Below are 20319 nucleotides of genomic sequence, written 5' to 3'. Positions count from 1 at the left end.
TTACAACTCGCTTCCATGCACGTATTCATATATGAGATTTCGTAACTACTATCACCATTGTGTTCGAGGACCAATTGAACTAGAATAAGAGCCACATCACCTCTTATATTTATTCGTTATTCTTACGAAAGTAATAAATCACTAAATATTGGATATGTTTTTGCTTTTATAATATTTGTTAGCTGATTTTTCAATTTGATGTCATTAATATAATTCTATAAAGAATATATTTACCGTCTTTATTCTTGTTAATTTAAAAGAAAAACTTGTAGTACTTGATGGGAATCACCTTACAAATTTCATTACTTGTTCACAAAACGATTTATCAACATCCAATTCTTTTGATTGGTAGCAGAATTTTACTAAAGCTCTAATCTTCTTCCCTAAAAAGATTATTCTTTAGATGACATTTGATTTTGCATAATAAATGATTTTAAATTTGAGTCTTACCTAATCCTTTTGGCAAAAAATTATGATAACTCATATAAATAACTATTTTTAACTGTCATAATATTTGAAGATTGATTTTCGTTTGTTTTTTTCAGAGGCCAAAATCTACTTTTTGATCCATATTATACAATCATTAACCTATGAGTTCAGTCGAATTCAATTTGTAAAAGTAATTAAATTTAATCTAGATTTGTAACGACCCGACTGGTCGTTTTGAGCAATTGCGGCCGGTTCGGCAGTTTGAGGTCATGAGCAGCTTCATATTATGTGTATCGACTTGCATGCGCAGTCCGGGCGTGAAACCGGAAAGCTTTTATGTGAAAATATGAGAAATAGAAATTTTTAGAGTTGAAAATTTGGTTTTAGTTGACTTTGGTCAATATTTTTGGTAAACGGACCCGAATCTGTGTTCCGATGATCCTGGGAGGTCCACGGTAAAATATTAGACTTAGGCGTATGCCAGGAATTGAATTCCGAGGTCCCTAGCCTTAGAAAATAATTTTTGAAGAAAATTGTTGTGCTGGTTTTTAAAGAAAATAAAGAAATGAATTAATGTTTGAACTTGTTGGTATCATGCCCGTATTTTGGTTCCGGAGCCTGGTACAAGTTTGCTATGATATTTAAGTCCTATTTGTAAAATTTGGTGAAAACCGGAATTGATTTGACGTGATTTGGACGTCCGGTTGAAAAATTAGAAAATTTGAATGTCCTTGAGAAAATCATGAGTTTTGAGGTTAAATTCGTAGTTGTTGATGTTATTTTGATGATTTGATCGTACGAGCAAGTCCGTATTATATTTTTAGACTTGCGTGCATATTTGGTTTGGAGCCCCGAGGGCTTGGGTGAGTTGCGGACAGGTTTAGGCTATGTTGCGCTTGTTTTTGGATACTTCATCGTCGTTTCTTCAAGAAAAAATAATACCACATTGAGCAAATGAGATCCAAATTTAGTTTTTATTGAACTATTAGATCCGTATCAAAATTACGGAGCCATAGGAAAAAGAATCATCGAATTTGGACATCGTATGAGGAAGTTATGCTCATTTTCGTGTCGGGAAAATAATAACTTCATCTTTTCTTGTTGAGTTCCTAGTTGGTTTAGAAACTGAACTCTACTTTATGTTATGTAAATGAGACTCCTTAAACATCTTAATTGCATTGGTTATGGACCCTATGTACTGAGTAACATGGGAACATCGTTGCGCAAAGTGAGATATAAATATGTGGGTACGAGGTGTCGGGTGTGCTAAAGGTTTGGTAATTGAGGTTATGATATGAGACATCGAATTTGAGATGGCTAGAATTGTGCATCAGAAATGATATGATTTATTGAGTTGACATCGCCTTACTTGTCTGTGTCCCAGCTATGTTGGTGTTAATTTACTTGGTTATCTTCGTTTCCATCCGTGTTTCCCTTTATTGTTTCTACTGTTTGTGGTTTGAGTTTCTCCCTATTGCTGATATTACCTTGTTATCGCATCTCGATAGTTTATCATTATATCCTGTTCAGTTTATTTGACCAGTAGGTGCCTTGACTGTTCCTCGTCACTACTCCACCGAGGTTAGTCTTGATACTTGGTGTGCTCATACTACACTTCTGTACATTTTTGTGTACAGATCCAGGTATTTGGTCAATAGTAGCTGCATGGATTGTCGCAGCGGAGACTCAAGGTAAACCTGCTGCTGCATTCGCAGGCCTCGGAGTCACCTTCAGTTGTACTTATTTTCATTGGTTCCTTTTGTTTCTATTAGTAAAAATACCAAGATTACTACTTTCAACATCAATATTAATTTGAGTTATACCTTCAGCAAGGAGATCGTGAATAATCACTTGCAATTCCTGGACTTGGGTAATAACAGACTTGCTATCTACCATTCTGTAGTCCAAAAACTTTGCAGCAACAAACTTTTTCAACCCGGCATCTTCGGTTTTGTATTTCTTTTCAAGCGCAGTCCACAGTTCCTTTGACGTTTCCACGCCACTGTAGACGTTATACAAAGCATCCTCCAGCCCGCTTAGAATATAATTCTTGCACAAAAAATCTGAATGCTTCCACGCCTCAATCACGAGAAAGCGTTCAGTTTCTGGAGTTTCGTCGGACAGCACAGGAACATCTTCCTTGATGAACTTCTGGAGACTTAGAGTAGTCAAATAGAAGAACATCTTTTGCTGCCAGCGCTTGAAATCAATCCCGGAAAATTTTCCGGGTTTCTCCGCCGGTGCCAATGCTGCCGGTGTCGTTCGACTTGTTGAGGCATTGGCAGTCACCATTGGAACAGCTTGGTTCTCATTTTCATTAGTCATTTCTGTAAAAGAATGACACAAACGTTAAAATCACATAGATTTTAATAGAGTACAAAACCACAAAGTTTTTACTCTTCCAGAAACAGTAAGTACAAATACAGAAATCAAATTAAATTCCTTAAGCTTGTTAGTAGACTGTATTTGTAAAATAATTCTGGAAATATAAATGAGTATAAACAGAAATGAACATAAACAGAAATGACATAAAACCAATTCGAGCCCACTGAATTCACAGTGTTTCCTTAAGGAATTTAATCCCCTCCTAGTACCCAAGGTTATGGATTATTTCCTCCCAGGATAGAACGAATTACACACTGGTGTAGTGGTACTTCAAACCCCAGTGTTTCAGCGAACACAAAGTTCGGTAGCAAATCACACTTACTTTTTGCTTTGTTTGATGCTAAAAGTATGCAGAAGAAGGAGAAGAAACTCAGAAAATCGTAGTGAAATTCTGAGCAGAATAGTGTTGTATTTATAGCCAAAGTTAGGCTGAAATCTGAAGAGGTGCAACTCTTCAGAATGGCTGTTTATGCAAAACGCCCACAGCATAAATGCCATTACATAAATGGCCATTTACTCAATAATAAAGAGGGAAAATAAAGAGGGAAAATTGAAGAGGGTAGTTACTTTTCTGTTACCAAAACAGAAAAACGGATTGGATTTAATATTAATATTTAATATTAATATTTTGTTATTAAAACAAATATTTAATAACATTTCTGTTAATATTTTACTATTAACAAATAAATTTGGTCCAAAAAGTTAATCAATCAATCGATCATTTGACCAAATCCAAATCCGAATCCGAATCCGAATCCGAATCCGAATCCGAAGCCGAAGCCGAAGCCGAAGCCGAAGCCGTAGCCGAAGCCGAGCCGAGCGAGCGACGACGACGACGGCGCGAGGCTTGCCTTCTTCTCAACTCTTTAAGAGCTAGAAGAAGAGCAATTGCTTATATACCCATAAAAAACCTCTTCCTCTTCCAATATGGGACAATGCCCATTTGCCAAGGGGGGGAACTTAAAATTTCACTCAAAAATTTTATTTCCCTCCATTTCCCATTCACCCTCTTTTAAGTATTTAATATATTAATTAAACACATCCAAAACCCAACATATATATATACATATATATATATACACACACACTAATGTTCCATTAGGTACTGCTGTCGTTAATATTCCTGGTTTCGCATGGACGTGCCTGTGTATATGTGTGTGTGTGTGTGTATTCTATGCTAGCAAATATTAATCCTAAGTTCCTTTTCTGTTCTATTTTGTTTCTACCTTCTCTTGTCAATATTCTGGTGCATTTTGCTTTTGCTTAATATGTTTTCTTTCCTGCTATTTTCAGTATGCAATTCTTTCAGAAAACAATCCAAGGCCAAAAATATCAGAAAGCGTCCTACGCTTGAAGAGGGGGAGAATGAAGATGCAGAAGGTGAAAGTTCAGTCATATATATGAAGAAAAAGCCAGCAATTGCAGATTTTTCTACTGGACCTCCAAAGTGTAACAAGGCCCCTCTTTTTTATTTTGAGTCCCCAAAGGAAATTACAGTTCAAAATGACAGTAGAGCAACAGCATCTTTAGAAACTGAGACTGAGTTCTCTAAAGATGCTCGGGCCATTCGAGAGAGGGTTCTAAAGCTGGGTGAGGAGGCTATAAAAGGAAAATCTAAGAGCAGCGGTGATCAACCACTATACAAAGGGATGAATCAATACACTGATTACAAAGCTGGTTTAAGAAGAGAACATACAATTTCCAGTGAGAAAGCTTGTGGCGCGCACGGTCCTCTTAGGGCTTCTGCCCACATCAGAGTTTCAACGAGGTTTGACTATCAGCCAGATATATGTAAAGACTATAAAGAGACGGGATATTGTGGATATGGGGATGCTTGCAAATTTCTGCTTGACCGGGGAGATTGTAAGTCTGGGTGGCAGCTTGAAAAAGAGTGGGAGGAAGCTGAGAACGAGAGGAAAAGAAAATTGGCTATGGGGATGCTCGATGAGGATGGTGAGAATGCAGAGAAGAGTGATGAAGATGATGACAACTCTTTACCATTTGCTTGTTTTATCTGCAGACAGCCTTTCGTTGATCCCGTCGTGACCAAATGCAAGCATTACTTCTGTGTGCATTGTGCATTAAAGGTAACATTGACACATTCTTCTTTTGTTTGCTCGATCATGTCATAGAATCGGTGAACGACAACCCCTTTATGTACCTAGTCCATTTCTCTTGTTTTAAACCTTTTCCTCTTGTTTGAAGTGACAATAGAGTTTATTCCCTCCCCCAACCCTAACCACCTGAAAAAAGGAAAGCTAGCAGAGTGGAAATGTGAGATGGTTTTAAAGGACTTTCTTGGTGCCTAATGCCCTCAATATGCCCTTTTCCGTTTTTCTTGCTAGTTTCTTGGCTATCCAATGCAACTAGGGACACGAGAAATTTTGTATATCTGATGTAGAGGAGATATTAGCACTAGGATATGAAAGTAGCAACTACTTGGCTGGAGTTACTACTGAAGCAAGTGGTGCCTTTTTTCTAAAGTAAAAGCTGCACCTTGTATTGGTTGGGCTTCTGGCGAATAATAGAGACTGCTGAAATCAATCTGAGCTACAGTCACCTCGCACACACAATTAATTATTTCAGTTCTATTTTCTACTGTGTTTGATTGCAAGTTAATATTTTTTGTTGTTGTTGTGGTTAACAGCACCATGCTAAGAACAAGAAGTGTTTTGTATGCAACCAGCCAACCCTTGGGATATTCAATACAGCACTTGAAATACGCAAGAGGATGGCGGTCCAAGGAAAATGATGGATCTTCTTAGGATAAAATTCAGTTTCAAGCACTTTTTGGGGGCACTCTGCAACAGCGTGCAGCTTTGCTGTTATTGATCTGCGACAGTCATTGTCAACCCATTAGGCTTTCTTCGGATTCTGTTAAAAATTCTAGGAACAGATAGAATCATAGATTTACTTTAGTTAGCAAATTGTTAGATTCTTTCGAGTGGTCAACTATTTTGACGTGGTTCTGATATTAGTTTCCAGATTTGGTGTATGATTAGAAAGAATACATCGTGCCGAACTGTATATAATCAAATTTATATAACTGTCAATAAGTTTTGATTTGTACATATATTGAAATGTTATTCTTGGTCGGTGTTTTAAAAGATGGAGACGTGAGGCGGGGCATTTTATTGATGGAACTTTAAATTCTTAATAAATTAGTAAAATAGCTTAAATAACACGAAAATTATAGAAAGCACATTAAAATTTTAAGAAAATTATAAGGATTAAAAGAAACTTATAGAAAATAAAATATCTAGCATGCTTTTATGAGTATAAACAATGTAATAGTGTTATGAGATACTAATCTACTATAATTTCTTAATTGCCTAACAATCAAAAAAATATAGTTTCGTAAAAAATATATCAAATTACATATTTTACCTCCCTAAAAGTAAATAATCAATAAATTGTATCAATTATAATTTAAAATATTACTCCTTCATAAATAAATATAAAATTACTTTCAAATAGCAACATAATAAAAGAATGATAATCCATAGAGATATAGTACTAAGACATGCAATACTATGGCTCGTTAATTGAGTTATTCTCAATCTTCATATTTTTTAGTTAAAAATACAACATTCATCATTTGTTAAAGAATTTTGAGGGTCAACCATACTAATTAGATAATTCAACGTATGATTTGCTCATGAACTGTCAGGCGAGCCCGAGCCTTATGCGCTAGGTGTGTTTAAGGTGCACATTCGACCTTTTAGGATGTAAGCCTCACAAAATCACGCTTTGACCTTTGCATATAAAATATGATTTTCCGGCGTAGGAGGCTCAGACTATCTAACCCTTTAGCTCCAGCCATGATTGTGGCATAGTAGCTTTTAGAAGGCTGAGATTCTTTTTATCCCTCATGATTTCATACCAATTTAGGAGTATGTACAATCATAGTACATGATATCATTGCATTTTCAATCCTCTTTTGCAAGTTGTAAGTTGAAAGAGGAATGCATCTTTATATCCTCAAAAATAGAAAATCAAATACGCCTACGAATTATACATGACACTTGTATTTACATAAGCCGGTATCACTTAACTATAGTAAATTAATAGACATTCTTACCTCAATTTTATCATTGACTATGGCAATACTAATATAGTTTAGTGTAAACATCGAGTTTCTGTAACTTTTTTTTCGGACAACATGCTTTTTAGGTTTTGTAAATTTGTAAAACATGAATTCTCCTCACACACACACCCAAAAAAAAAATATCTCTAATATTAGTACAGTCAGACCTCTCTATAACAACATCCATATATAACAGACATTCACAATAAAAATCAAGTTTTTCTCAGAATCATTTTTTATATTATGTTATAATATAGGCCGATGCCTTTGCCGTGTCTTAAACTCCGACTCCTAAACTCAAAACTGGCCGGAAATGGCCATTTTGAGCTTGCTCAGGCGGATGTTTCTGCTGATCTTGACTTTACAAATTGTAAGTTTCTGTCTTTATTGTTCTCTATAACAACACTTCACTATAGCAGCAAAAAAATATCGGAACAAACAAAGTTGTTATAGAAAATTTGAATGTGTTCTTTACCGCATTGTTACATACATAAAAGAAAGAAAAGGCAGAAAAGAAAAGCATACAACTTGTTCAAATTACATTTTTAAATAGCCTCTATCTTCTTTTTTGCTAGCTAGAGTTATGTAGCATCATGAATGATTTTTCGTGAAGATCTTTCTCAATTGGGGTCTGTTTGATAGGCAACTTTCTATTGATAGCAAATTCATTCTATTACAAGGTTTCAATAAGTACAAATTGAATATTCTTTGGCCCATTCTAGGCAACTTTAAAGGGAAGGGATTGCTTATTTTGGTGGTATAATCAACATGACCAAATGAGAAAGCTTGGAGAAAACAAATAGTAAAGAGGAAGCATACAAAAAGTTGACATCTTTGAAGTAACTTCAATGTTTTCTCCACCTTTTTATTTTCTTTTTTTATTTTATTCATCCCTTTTTGGGGTTCCTTTTTGTAAATATTAAACATTAATGTGGCTTTGGAGTTGATATGAAACTTCTACGAAAGAAGAATAAAAGGGCAGCCCGGTGCACTAAGCTCCCGCTATGCGTGAGGTTTGAAAAATGACCGGACCAGAAGGGTCTATTATACGCAGTCTTACCCTGCATTTCTGCAAGATCTCTTGGTCACACGGCAATAACTTTATCAGTTACGCCAAGGCTCCCCTTCTTCTACGAAAGAAGAATATTTTTCTATATTCATTACTACAAAAATGGATCATGGGTATGGTGGTTTTGATGCTTCCACATAAAACATAGAAGAATTAACCCAAATAACCGTCCATCCAACCAATTAAATTAAAAAATAATAGATGACGAATATATATATATATATATATATATATATATATATATATATGTGTGTGTGTGTGTGTGTGTGTGTGTGTGTGTGTGTTTAATTATACATAATCACCATATAATCTATGTATACTGGCTAGGAAAAGTAAACGGTGAACTCGGCCGGATACTGTCGAAGCTTATCAAAATATTGAAAAGTAATTTCAGAAAATCTATTTGGACCCCATTTGTATATTGGTTTCAAAGTTTTGGGAGGATTTAGAAGTAGTAATTTGATTACTATCTAAGGTTTCTGTATAATTTTAACATGTAAAAACTAAAAGATAGCAATTGCATTTCTTATAGTTTATATGACATAATATACAAATAACTTCGGAAATATATATGACACCAAACCAAAGATCCAACGACAATAATCAATAGATAAGTAAATGTTAGCAGCGAATTAAGAGTTGCAATTCAAGTTTATTCATACTTGGAAAATGTTTAAAACTTAAATGACCAGCATAAGATGGAAACTAATATTATTAGTTTTAAGGAATTTCTTAATAAAATTAATAAATTTGGCTATTTTCGTTTTTTCTTAACTTGAAAGTTAAATTTCACGCACTAAATTTAATACTCATAAAGGTTACAAAATATTTTATTTTGAGTTGATCACTTTAGATATTTCAACATGAACACATGACACTTTTTTTTTTCTTTTGTAAAAACAATAAATTAATGGCATTCGAAACACAATATGATAATTATAAGATTTGCTTAGATTTTGCCGAGTGCCCCTTGTATGTAACTATCCTTGGCGTGCATGGTTCGACCAGAAATGTTAGTTAAAATAGCACGGCTAGCCAGTTTTCGGATTGGTCATTCAAAAATAGTTAGTGTTTGCCAAGTAACTAAAAAATAGCCACTATTTTGCTTCAACAGAGATCGGTCCAGCATAATATACTGGAGTTCGGTGCACGTGTGTATGAACTTCCAGCATATTATGCTGGACCGGTATACTTTGCTGGCTCCAGTATAATATACTGGAGTATTTTCCAGATTTTTTGAACAGTGATTTCTTTCAGATTTATCTTTACATGAAAAGTGGCTAAATTTCGATGGCTTTTGAAACTGTGGCTATTTTTGAATGACCACTTGTAAATCTGACTATTTTTAAATTTCTTAATTGCGAAATGTTATGCTTACAAACAAGATTATTATTCTGCCCAAAAAAAATTCGAAAATTACTTTAGGACGATTGACGACTCTTCACAGGGGGTTACTGCAAAAGGCCTTCGTAAAGAAAAAAACTTTATCCCAACGAATAGGAGATATATTTTTTTAATTTTATTCGAACGATATTAATAGTATCTATTATGATGATCATATTAAAAATGAAGTGTCACAGCTAACTGATAGTTCTTATATCCTAGTACAATAAAAAGATACATGTTACTATATATATCTTACGTTTCCCTTCCTCAATGGCGGATGGAGACATAAGTAACCAAACATGTTTAATATAGAACATAAAATTATATGTGAAAATCAATAAAGCTCTAATAAATAATAAATTCTGAATTCATAATTTTAAGATTGTAATAGTTGAACGACCCGTCAAATTAAAATTTTGAATCTGTCTCTGCCCTTCCGGACAAAAGGTAGTTCATGCCTCACTAGCATCGTCCATGATATGCCTTAATTGGTGCCAAACTTTACCATTTTTAATGCCATCGTTGCCTTAATTAGTGCCAAACTATTTCCATTTTGAATGCCAACATCGATCCGCAACGCTGCCTTGGCTCCTGAACTGAAGGCAATTAACTTATACTATGGATGCCCAAGTGTTTATTGACATACTTAGGTCCCACCGATTCTTTATTATACATTCAAAGCCCTATATATAACAGCCTTGTTTGTTCCAAATATTTTTGGACGTTATAGCGAAGTGTTGTTATAGAGAACATATATTATAACATAACATAAAAATTGGTTCTGGAAAGCTTGGCTTTTATAGTGAGGTGTTGTTATATGGGGATGCTGTTATAGAGAGCTCTGACTGTATCATGCATGGTGCTAGGGGCAAATTTTTTAGAGTGAAAATAGCATGGACTAGCTAGTTTTTGGACTGGTAATCGAAAAATAGTCAGGTTTTGCAAAGTCATTGAAAATTATTTTATGTGGAGATACAAAAATACTCTAGGTGAAACACGGAAAGTTCCAACATAATATGCTGGATTATACAGCTCCTACGTATAAACTTCCAGCATATTATGTTAGAAACTCCAGCACATTATGAAATCTCAGCACATTATGCTGGAATATTTTCCTGCATTTTTAAGTTAGATTTGGGATGAGTGCACCTTAATTGTCCCCCTAAAAATTAGATTTCAATTGCTCTACCGACGATCCCCAATTTTTAGTTTTTAGCAAATTAGATTTTAAATGTCGTGTTGGTAAGATAACTAAAGTTCATGTCTTTAGTCTAACATTTTTTTAATAGTATTATGGTCATCTGTTACAAAAATAGAAAGGACATAAGATATTGATCTATTTTTATTTTATTTTGTTATTTTTTTGGTTGTTTCTCGTGATAAAGTACCGATTATGCATGCCCAAAATACATACTGATGTTCGTATTGTAAAGTTTAACTGTTAAATCGACAAAAAATCAAGAACTTGAGGCTAAGGGTGTTAATGGTTCGGTTTGGATCGATTTTTCTCTAAAAAGAAACCAAACCAAGTAAGTCGGTTTTTGAAATAGTAGAACCAAACCAAACCAATTAAGTCGGTTTATTCTCGATTCGGTTTATGTCGGGTTTTGTCTGTTTTTTGGTTTTTTCGGTTATTTGTCGGTTTTTTCTTAAATATAAGACATACACTACCAAACACATATTCCGACGATCACATTTTCAACGTAACACTATCAAATCAATTGCCCTTTGAGAAATCTATTATTTACTAAAATATATTGATGATAATTGAATCAAATAGTGATGAATAATTTAAGGACTCAATTAAAAATATATTTTTTTTCACATGAAATTGATTATTACACTTAACAAAAGAAAACTACCAATCAAACTACAATATAAAGGTAAAAAACTGTACTAAAAGTGCAAACGATTAACATTCACCATAAAATTTTTGAAACTTTATATATATATATATATATAATATATATATATATGTGTGTGTGTGTGTGTGTGTGTGTGTGTGTGTGTGTGTAATAATAAATTTGAAATAGCTACTCCTATGGTCGGTTTGGTTCGATTTTTTTTCCGGTTATTTTTGTATTAAAACCAAAACCAAACCAAATTTGATCGGTTTTTAAAATTCAAAACCAAAACCAAATCAAACCAAAAAGTATCGTTTTTTTTGGTCGGTTTGATTTGGTTTTCGGTTTGGTTCGATTTTTCGGGTTTTTATGAACACCCCTACTTGAGGCCATTCACTGCTAGAAATTCGGGAAAAATCGTCCAAAAAAATCGACCAAAGTAGGTCGGTAATGGCCAATAACCGTCCAAAATACAACTATTAACGTACGTGTGGTCGGTATTTTGAAGGTCGGAAGGGCATACCGACGAAAGTTGGTGGGAAATTACCGACCAACTTTGGTCGGTCAATTAAATTCAAAAAAGAAAAAATTACCGAAATTATGGAATTAAAAAAATGCACCATCTGATAATCAAACCGGAGTCTGTACTGTAGCAGGATACTATTCTACCACTAGACAAATTGGTCATTTTGTTTTAAGACTGTCTTTTATTTCATTTATACTCTTTAATTGTATTTTTGCACGAAAATAACCGACCAATGTCGGTAGATTTTATTAAAAAATAAAATTACTGATCGAATTCGGTCGTTTTTTTAAATGACCGGTCGAATTAACCGACCGATTTCGGTCGATTTTTTTAATATTAATTTCAGTTTATTTTAAAATAAAAACCGATCAAAGTTGATCCGTTTTTTGGCCTTTTTTTTTAACCGGTCAAAATTGATCGGTCGACCTTGGTCGGTTTTTGCTAAATTTCTAGTAGTGATTTTGAGATGCACAGATTGTACGGGTAGAGGTGTGACAAAATTTAAAGAGTGAGGTGAAATGTGATTGAGGTCTAACTTTGAAGTGGAAAATGCTTTTTAAGACTTTTCGAATCCTATTTTCATGCATGTTATTACGTGGCTTACCTTGGGATGGGAACAAAAAGTGAGAAAAAGTAAAAATTCTGTTTATAATTACCTTATGAGAAAGTTTAATTGTGAATGAATATGTAAAACCAATAACAATATTAACTTGACTTCTACAACGTGACTAATTTCCGTTTGAGACTGCAATATAAGAAGAAAAAAAAATTCTTTCTTTTAATTTGTAACTTTCTTATCTGGTTTATAAACATAATAAAAAGATACAAAAATACATTAAGTGTATTCAAACATCACTTTTCAAGTATTTAATCTAAATCATTTCACATTAGAGTAACCTAAACGTGATCTTTTACATATTATTAGTAGCTCTTCTTATTAATTATTATTTTTCTATCCAGCACTATCAATGCGACAGTCACTACAAAAAATTCAAGCGAATATTATATAAACTTTTTGCCCTCTCAGATCCTATTTCACCTGTACTATTGATGGGCAAAATTATGAGCCCATTTGGACATAAGAAATTTTCCCTTTTTTCGAATTTTTTTTACTTTTTTTCGAAATCATCGTTTGGTTATAAAATTTTCAATTTTTAGTTGAAGATACATTTTGAAATTTTTCGAAAATTTGAAAAACTCCAAAAAGCTATTTTTCAAAATTTTCACTCAGATCACTCACAAAACTTCAAAAACAACCCAAAACTATATTCATGTCCAAACACAACTCTAATTTTCAAATACCATTTTTTTTCACTTTTTGTTTTTGGAATTTTACAATTCTTATGTCCAACCGCCCACTATATTTTACATAAACAGTATGATTTTAGCATTTAAAATTAAAAAATTGAAATATTCATTTGAATTCTAATATTTTATTTTCCATTTTTACTCGTTAAACCAAAACTAGGAAAATAGGTTTTTTCCATTGTTTTCTTTATAGTTTTTTCATTTTTCTCCTTCCAACCTCCCAATATGTTATGAAATTAAAGGAGGAAACAAACAAAAAGTGAATTTGTGGGGTCTAAACAGTTGATAATTAGTTGGAAAATTTCTTTCTTATTTTCCTCATGAGGTTCTCTCTCTTGTCTTACATAATATTATCACGCTTACGTAAACCACAATTTATCTACTTCTCTTTTGATTCTTTTTTTTATGCATAAGCAAAGGAGTTTTTAATTATTATTGTTATTAGTACAACTAATAACGTTTTTTTAATTTAACATAATAATCATTGCAACGTGTCGGAAAGCAATAGCAAGCTCAAAGGGCCCATAAATAAAAAGTGAAACACATGAATGATTTTTTTAATAGATTTAAATAATAATATAAAATAAAAATAAAAAAGAGAGGAAAAAGAAGCTAAAGTGAATAGTGATTGCTTTTAAGTTCATTTTTGACCAAAAATACAATAATGTTATATATTTGGATTTTCAAAGAAAGACAAATGACGTTGTGACAATTCAAAACTTTTCGTGTACATTCAAGATTTGGCAAAACTGTGAACACAAATCTACAAAAGTCCACTTTCTTTCTTCATTCCTCTTTTTCCTCTCTTAGAAGGAAGAAAATGACTGAAATCTTTTTTTTTATCGCGCTTTGGACTGATTAATTCGAATTCGCACTGAAAATTTTCATTTTGAAGGGTAAAATAATCTCTAATAAAGGCGGCTCCACAGAAAGAGCGATCTAGAATTTAAGTTCTATGGATTGAAACTTATTATTTTTTAAGTTATGCGTTCATATATATTATATATCTTGCAATTTATGTTTATTTTTACGCTTAAATTCATACGCCGCATCAAAGTACCGGGTTCAAGCTGCATCTGCCACTGGCAAACCCGACTTCTGGTTAAGAAATGAGTCGTGCATACTGCTCCACCATAACCATAAGTGTTTGACCAAAAGTTATCGAGATCTTTTTGTAAATCAATTAGAGAAGGTGAAGAGGTAAATCTCAGCTAAGAATAATGAAATCTAGATTGAAAGATATTGAGGATGAACGCAATGGATAATGTTTCTTAATACCACAAAATTGAACGAGTAAGTATCGATATGATAACTTTGAATGTAGGAAGATATTGTAAGGACTATTCTTGTTTTTCAATCAAATGTTCAAGAGAAAGAAAAAGATCTCCCTCTACAGAGCCTTCCCCTTCTATTTATAAGGGACAATTCCCTCCTGAACCCTAAAAGATATAACAAAAAGAATATTCCAAAGTATATTCTGACAGCCTCGTATTGCACCTACATTACCACCAATGTCGTACGTTCTTCAGCCGCTACCAGTCATCGCCTTCCTCAACGACCAAAGGACGCCGTGTCGTGAGGGTCCCGTCCCTCGTCAGTGGCAGAGGTCGTCCAAATTTTGATCCATACAATAAGGACTCAAACCCGACTTCTGGTTAAGAAATGAACAGTACATACCACTCCACCGTAACCTTGACGGTTAAAAAACTGAAATCAAAATGGTGGGGTTAAAAACTATAGCATAAGGATGTTATTCTATACGGAAAAAGAAATCGTGAAAAGAAAAACTATTGGATGTAAAAATTTGTATTTGAACATATTAAAAAAATATCATGCATGCTATAAATATCATTCCCTTGAAAGATGTTCAAGAAGATACTAAAAATATAAGTCCCTTGAAAGATATTCAAGAAAACGCTAAAAATATCAGTCCCTTAAAAAATAATATTCCATATTTTCTTGAGACAATTAGTACTTCATTGTATTGGTATTTTATTTTAATAAAGTAACAGAGTTTAATTTGTCATTTTACAAATGGAAAAATGTTGGTGGCTGATTAATTTCCATTCAAAGATCATATGTATTATATATGATGATTTGAATTCTTGAAAATTTCACCACATTCAAAATCATCATCCTGCTTTTATAAAAAAATAATCATATTTTCTCTTATCTTTATGTACACGTGTGGATTTATATATTGTGGTTTTTGGAATTTTGGGTTATTGGGTGGGGCTCTGTCGGCAGGGGGGTGGGGTAGATTATGTGAAGTGGAAGCAAATATATATCATAATAATATTAGACTTGGTTACAAAACAAACTTTCCCTTTTAATTTCATGCACTTATAGAGTTATATCAAAGATATACCAATATTATTCATAGTGTATATACATATTTTAGTACCCTTTCAACTTTTAATCATTAACTTACTAGTGAAGAAATATACATAGAGGAAAAAGACAAGATATGGAGTCAAAGACAAGAAGACCATCTATCCTTTTCCAAACCGTTTTTACCTAGACTTATCAACCAACACAACCCTACCCCCTCCCCTCCTCCCCCACACCCCTAAGGCGTCACAACGGATTTAACTGAACCCAATATTTTTCTATACCGAGCATAAAATATATATTTAATAAAAGTTCTAATATCATAATTGTAAAATATGCAATAGTTTCAGTGGTAAATACGTCACATAATATAAATCTTAAATCCGTCAAATTTAAATATTGGATCCGCGTCTGAACTCCCACCCCCTATGTTTTATACCTTATACCCTGTCATTTCTTGATTCCCCATTTCTAAGCAAAACCCCACAACCATCAATATCATCATGATTATGATTTTCATTCCATGGAAGTTTCATTCTCTCTCTCTCTATAATTTCTTATTTTCTTTTTCTTTTTAAAAAGAAGGTTTTTGAGGTTGATATATGGTGCTCATCAGTATAAAGTTGTGACTTCTTTTTACATCAAAACAGTTGGGGAGACAGGAAAAAGAGTGTCTGAAAACAAAACAAAGAATTCATACAATGAGAAAGCCTGAGTTCTCCTCTTCCTCCTCAGGCAAGAACGGAACGAACAGTAACAACAACAACAATAATAATAACAACAACAACGCGAACGTGAAGTTGAGAAAAGGGTTGTGGTCACCAGAGGAAGATGAGAAGCTGATGCATTATATGTTAACAAATGGACAAGGGTGTTGGAGTGATGTAGCAAGAAATGCTGGATTACAGAGATGTGGGAAGAGTTGTAGGCTAAGGTGGATTAATTATTTAAGGCCTGATCTTAAAAGAGGTGCTTTTTCACCTCAAGAAGAAGAACTTATTATCCATTTACATTCTCTTCTTGGTAACAGGTAAATATCTCTGTTCTTTTTCTCTCTTTTTTTCTCTCTCAATGTGTTCATGTGATGTATTGGTGCATGTACGACACTAGTATTTTGGACGAGTTTAACTTTATATATTTTAAGTGTCAAACAAATTTTCATACGGTCAAACTTCTTTATATCTATATAACAGACTCACAATAAAAGTTAAGTTTTTTTCGTAACCAATTTTTATGTTGTGTTATAATATACGTCCTCCATAATAACACTTCACTATAGCAGCCAAAAAATATCTGAACAAACGAGGTTATTGTAGACATGTTTACTGTACTATTAGACCGCCTAGAAGATAGAAGTTCTATAGATTATTGTCCATAACTAGTGAGATTAGTAACCTAAAAAATAAGGTAAGTTATCTGCTACTACATGTTCAAAATTTACTGATAGGAGTAGTAAAGATTTTTCATACTGTCAGTGAATATATATTGTAAAGCTTTTTCTATAAACAACTTTGATAATTTCATCAGTCTACTAAGCAAGAGAGATTATTAATTTATGCATGAGAATGCATCAATTTTTACCTGTATGAATACGACGGAAACTGCAGTCGTTTTCTCAGAAGTTTTGACAGGAGAAAAAACATACAGGAAATTAAAGATAAATATTAGATTAAGTTTCCCTATTCCTTCTTTTCAGTTTACTTCTTTTGTTAGTGTGTGTTTGTGTGTGTGTTTAGGTTTAATTTAGGAGGAAAACCTTGAATACATGGTAATTAAGGACCATTATATTAATCAAACTTGAATTTTCTGAGTGTTATTTAATTTTTCAGTACCTAGCGGGATCCCTATTTAATTACTAAATAAAATAAAGGCATAACCACACTCATAATTTCCAGCATACACATAATTAATAATATTCATTGCATTCTTCGATTACGCATAAAATATTATCACAATTTTGAAAATTTTAGAATATAATATAAATGTATATTGAGCGAATAAGATTGAAGATTAATGTCCACGTCTTTTGAAAACTACTAGTCTGCATGACAATATTTTCTATAAAAGAAAGGTGAAAAAGGAACAAAATTCCTACCATACAAATACTATTAACGCATAAAGAATTTTTTTTCGCAATAGTTTAATATCTAAACATTGATAATTAAAAAGTTATGTCTATCTAAATGATACCTACATAAAACCACTCATAATAAGTGAGATTAATAACAAAAAAATATAAGGTAATTAATAATTTATTACGACAAGTTAACATACACTCATAACATTAAAATCATTACAGTGTTAAGTTATATCGATTTGGTAATTGTTCTCCGCCCATCTCACCACTAGGGTTTGGCGGGGTGGTGGGTGGGAAGAAGGAATATATATATATATATATATATATATATATATATATATATATGAATCTTAGTAATATTAAGGGGACAACACAGTGAATTCCAGGTAATCTTCAATGGCAACATGATAAAGCTAATCATGATGTTACTGACTTCAACAGCTTAATAATATGATTTATAGACATGCATATCTTTAGTTATACGTTTTCAATGAGTTAACATTCACCAAATTATTCTGCGCGCCTAATATAATTTATTTGTAATTAAACACACAATTAGGTCTACCACTGGATAATTCCTAATTTTTCTAAAATTGCATTAGCATCCCCTAAATTAAAGTCTGATAATCTCCATCTGTTTGAGGTTTGTAGTTAGAATTACTTGCTTACAATTAATGGAGTTCACATTCTTTTCAAGAATTTGGTGTTACTTAACGAATGAATTTTTCTCTTTATTTTTCTGATAAATATATATATTTAGATTTTGTCTAATTGGAAGAGGAAAGAAGCAAAGAAGAAAATAGACATCTTGCCAACTGGTCATTTAATAGGAGGGTATTTTATATATTATAAAATTCTGTGGATTTAAATTAGGGAAGATAGGTAATATCATAGGTTTCTTTATATATGTTGATTATACTGTTTGATTAGAACTTAATTGGTGATTATATAGTTGATGGCATATCTATTTAATTTTTTAGCTAGCAAACTTAGCGGACGGGAAGTATTTTTTAGCTAGTAAATTTGGCGTAACTGACAAAGTTGCTGCCATGTGACCAGGAAGTAACCGGTTCGAGCCGTGAAAACAACCTCTTGCAGAAATGCAAGGTAAGGCTGTGTATGATAGACCCTTGTGGTCCGGCCCTTTCTCGGACACCGCGCATAGAGGGAACTTAGTGCACCGGACTGTTTTTTATTATTATTAACAAACAAGAAATATAATTATAAAACATGCATGTGCGTTGTTCTCATTTAGGTGGTTTCACATAATTAAGAGCACTTAGTTCTTATTAGTCAAAAGGGCAAATGAAAGTTGGATTTTGATAAATATTGATCAGAGTTATATCACCTTGCCATTTTACAATCTTCTTTTTAAGAATAACAATTCCAAACAAATCATAAAATTAAACTACATGCATGTCTCACTTTCACTTTAATTTACACAATTTGACCTATACGTTGACTCCTATTTCCTTATTTCTATTTCGAAGGTGGTCACAAATAGCTGGACGTTTGCCTGGACGTACTGATAATGAAATCAAGAATTTCTGGAATTCGTCATTGAAAAAAAGGCTAAAGAACTCATCATCTTCCTCTACACCATCACCAAATGCAAGTGATTCATCCTCAGAACCATGCAAAGATCTCAACATGGGTGTCAATCAAGGTTTCATGTCAATGGAAAAGCATAAACTAATGGCCATGTACATGGACTCAACGTCGTCTTCTTCCTCCTCGATGGCCCTGAACACCATTATCGATCCTTTGCCCACGCTCGAGCACAGTCTAATGAACATGCCTAGTAGATTTGGTGCACCTTCATACTTGACTACACAACCATGCATGGCACAAGGAGGGAATGTAACTAATGGAAGTCTTTTCTATGGGAATAATCATGGGATATTTGGAGGAAATCTTGGAATTGGAGGAGAGATCTATGTTCCACCATTGGAGAGTGTAAGTATTGAATATCAAAATGTTGAAGTTGGGAATATAGTTGAAAGGAGTAGCCAAAACAATAACCCTAATAACAATATGACCAACTTGAATAATAGCCATTTCATGAATAGTAGTAGTAATATCAAAGTAGAGAATTTTGGAGGAATAGGGAATTATTGGGAAGGAGATGATCTAAAAGTGGGAGAGTGGGACTTGGAGGAACTAATGAAGGATGTTTCACCTTTCCCTTTTCTTGATTTCCAAATTGAGTAACCCTAGAAAAACCTTAATTTTCCTATGGAGATCAAGACCTTTTTTTCTTTTTCAATATTAGACCACATAATTTCATTCCTATATAGTTCATATAAAACCTCATATATTGAGATAAATTTGGACAGGAAATTGAAGATGAGAGGGTAAATAATCTCATGAGAATAAGGATCATTTCCTGGTAGATATATACTTTTATTTCTTGCAATGCAACTCTTTGTTTAGGATATTTTGTATTACCTTATACTTTAAATGATGTAATTAGAATTAGGGTAATTTGGTCATTTTTACTTCAATTTGATGTTTGTAATAATCACCATATACTTTTGAAGGAATATATGTATAGTCACATATGAATATTGTAGAGATTAGTGATATTGTCTATTAGTCTTTTGTGTACAAAACCATTTGAAATGTAAGCAATTATGTTTTTAATTAGTGGATTAAACAAGCTATCTTATGGATAAATAATTAGATCCCTTTGTCGTTCTATTCGTGCTTTAATTAAAAATAATCTTATCGTTCTGCTTTTTTAATGGACATTTTTAGCCGTCCTCGTGTACTATAGTTATTTGTCTATATTATGTGTGTGCTTGCATGCTTTGCGTAATATTATGAAAAATCAACGATTATGGATATTAATCAAGGATTATGGATATGACACGCAAG

General features: G+C 33.1%; 2 protein-coding genes across 2 annotated transcripts in view; both read left to right on the top strand.

Annotated features, from left to right (window-relative positions):
- The window catches only part of LOC109205592 (zinc finger CCCH domain-containing protein 1-like), a 40325-nt gene extending 34759 nt beyond the window's left edge, over positions 1–5566 (top strand). Inside the window, exons 5-7 of the mRNA XM_019368307.1 lie at positions 2067–2120; positions 4124–4901; positions 5462–5566. Of these exons, the coding sequence (XP_019223852.1) occupies positions 2067–2120; positions 4124–4901; positions 5462–5566 (937 nt within the window). The remainder of the gene's footprint in view (positions 1–2066; positions 2121–4123; positions 4902–5461) is intronic.
- A 10407-nt stretch (positions 5567–15973) lies between these two features.
- On the top strand, positions 15974–20086 carry LOC109205593 (transcription factor MYB46-like). The gene is made up of 2 exons (XM_019368308.1): positions 15974–16395; positions 18933–20086. The coding sequence occupies exons 1-2, from the start codon at positions 16067–16069 to the stop codon at positions 19651–19653; spliced, it is 1050 nt and encodes a 349-aa protein (XP_019223853.1). The 5' UTR covers positions 15974–16066; the 3' UTR covers positions 19654–20086.
- Positions 20087–20319: the final 233 nt, after the last annotated feature.

Source organism: Nicotiana attenuata, unplaced genomic scaffold, assembly GCF_001879085.1.
Source record: "Nicotiana attenuata strain UT unplaced genomic scaffold, NIATTr2, whole genome shotgun sequence".
Classification (NCBI taxonomy): domain Eukaryota; kingdom Viridiplantae; phylum Streptophyta; class Magnoliopsida; order Solanales; family Solanaceae; genus Nicotiana; species Nicotiana attenuata.
Note: the sequence above shows the minus strand (reverse complement) of the source record. Positions and strands in the feature narration are given on the sequence as shown.

Coding starts and splice junctions, on each gene's coding strand:
- LOC109205593 (XM_019368308.1), top strand. CDS start 16,067: ATGAGAAAGCCTGAGTTCTCCTCTTCCTCCTCAGGCAAGAACGGAACG. Junction 16,396..18,932: donor CATTCTCTTCTTGGTAACAG/GTAAATATCTCT, acceptor TCTATTTCGAAG/GTGGTCACAAATAGCTGGAC.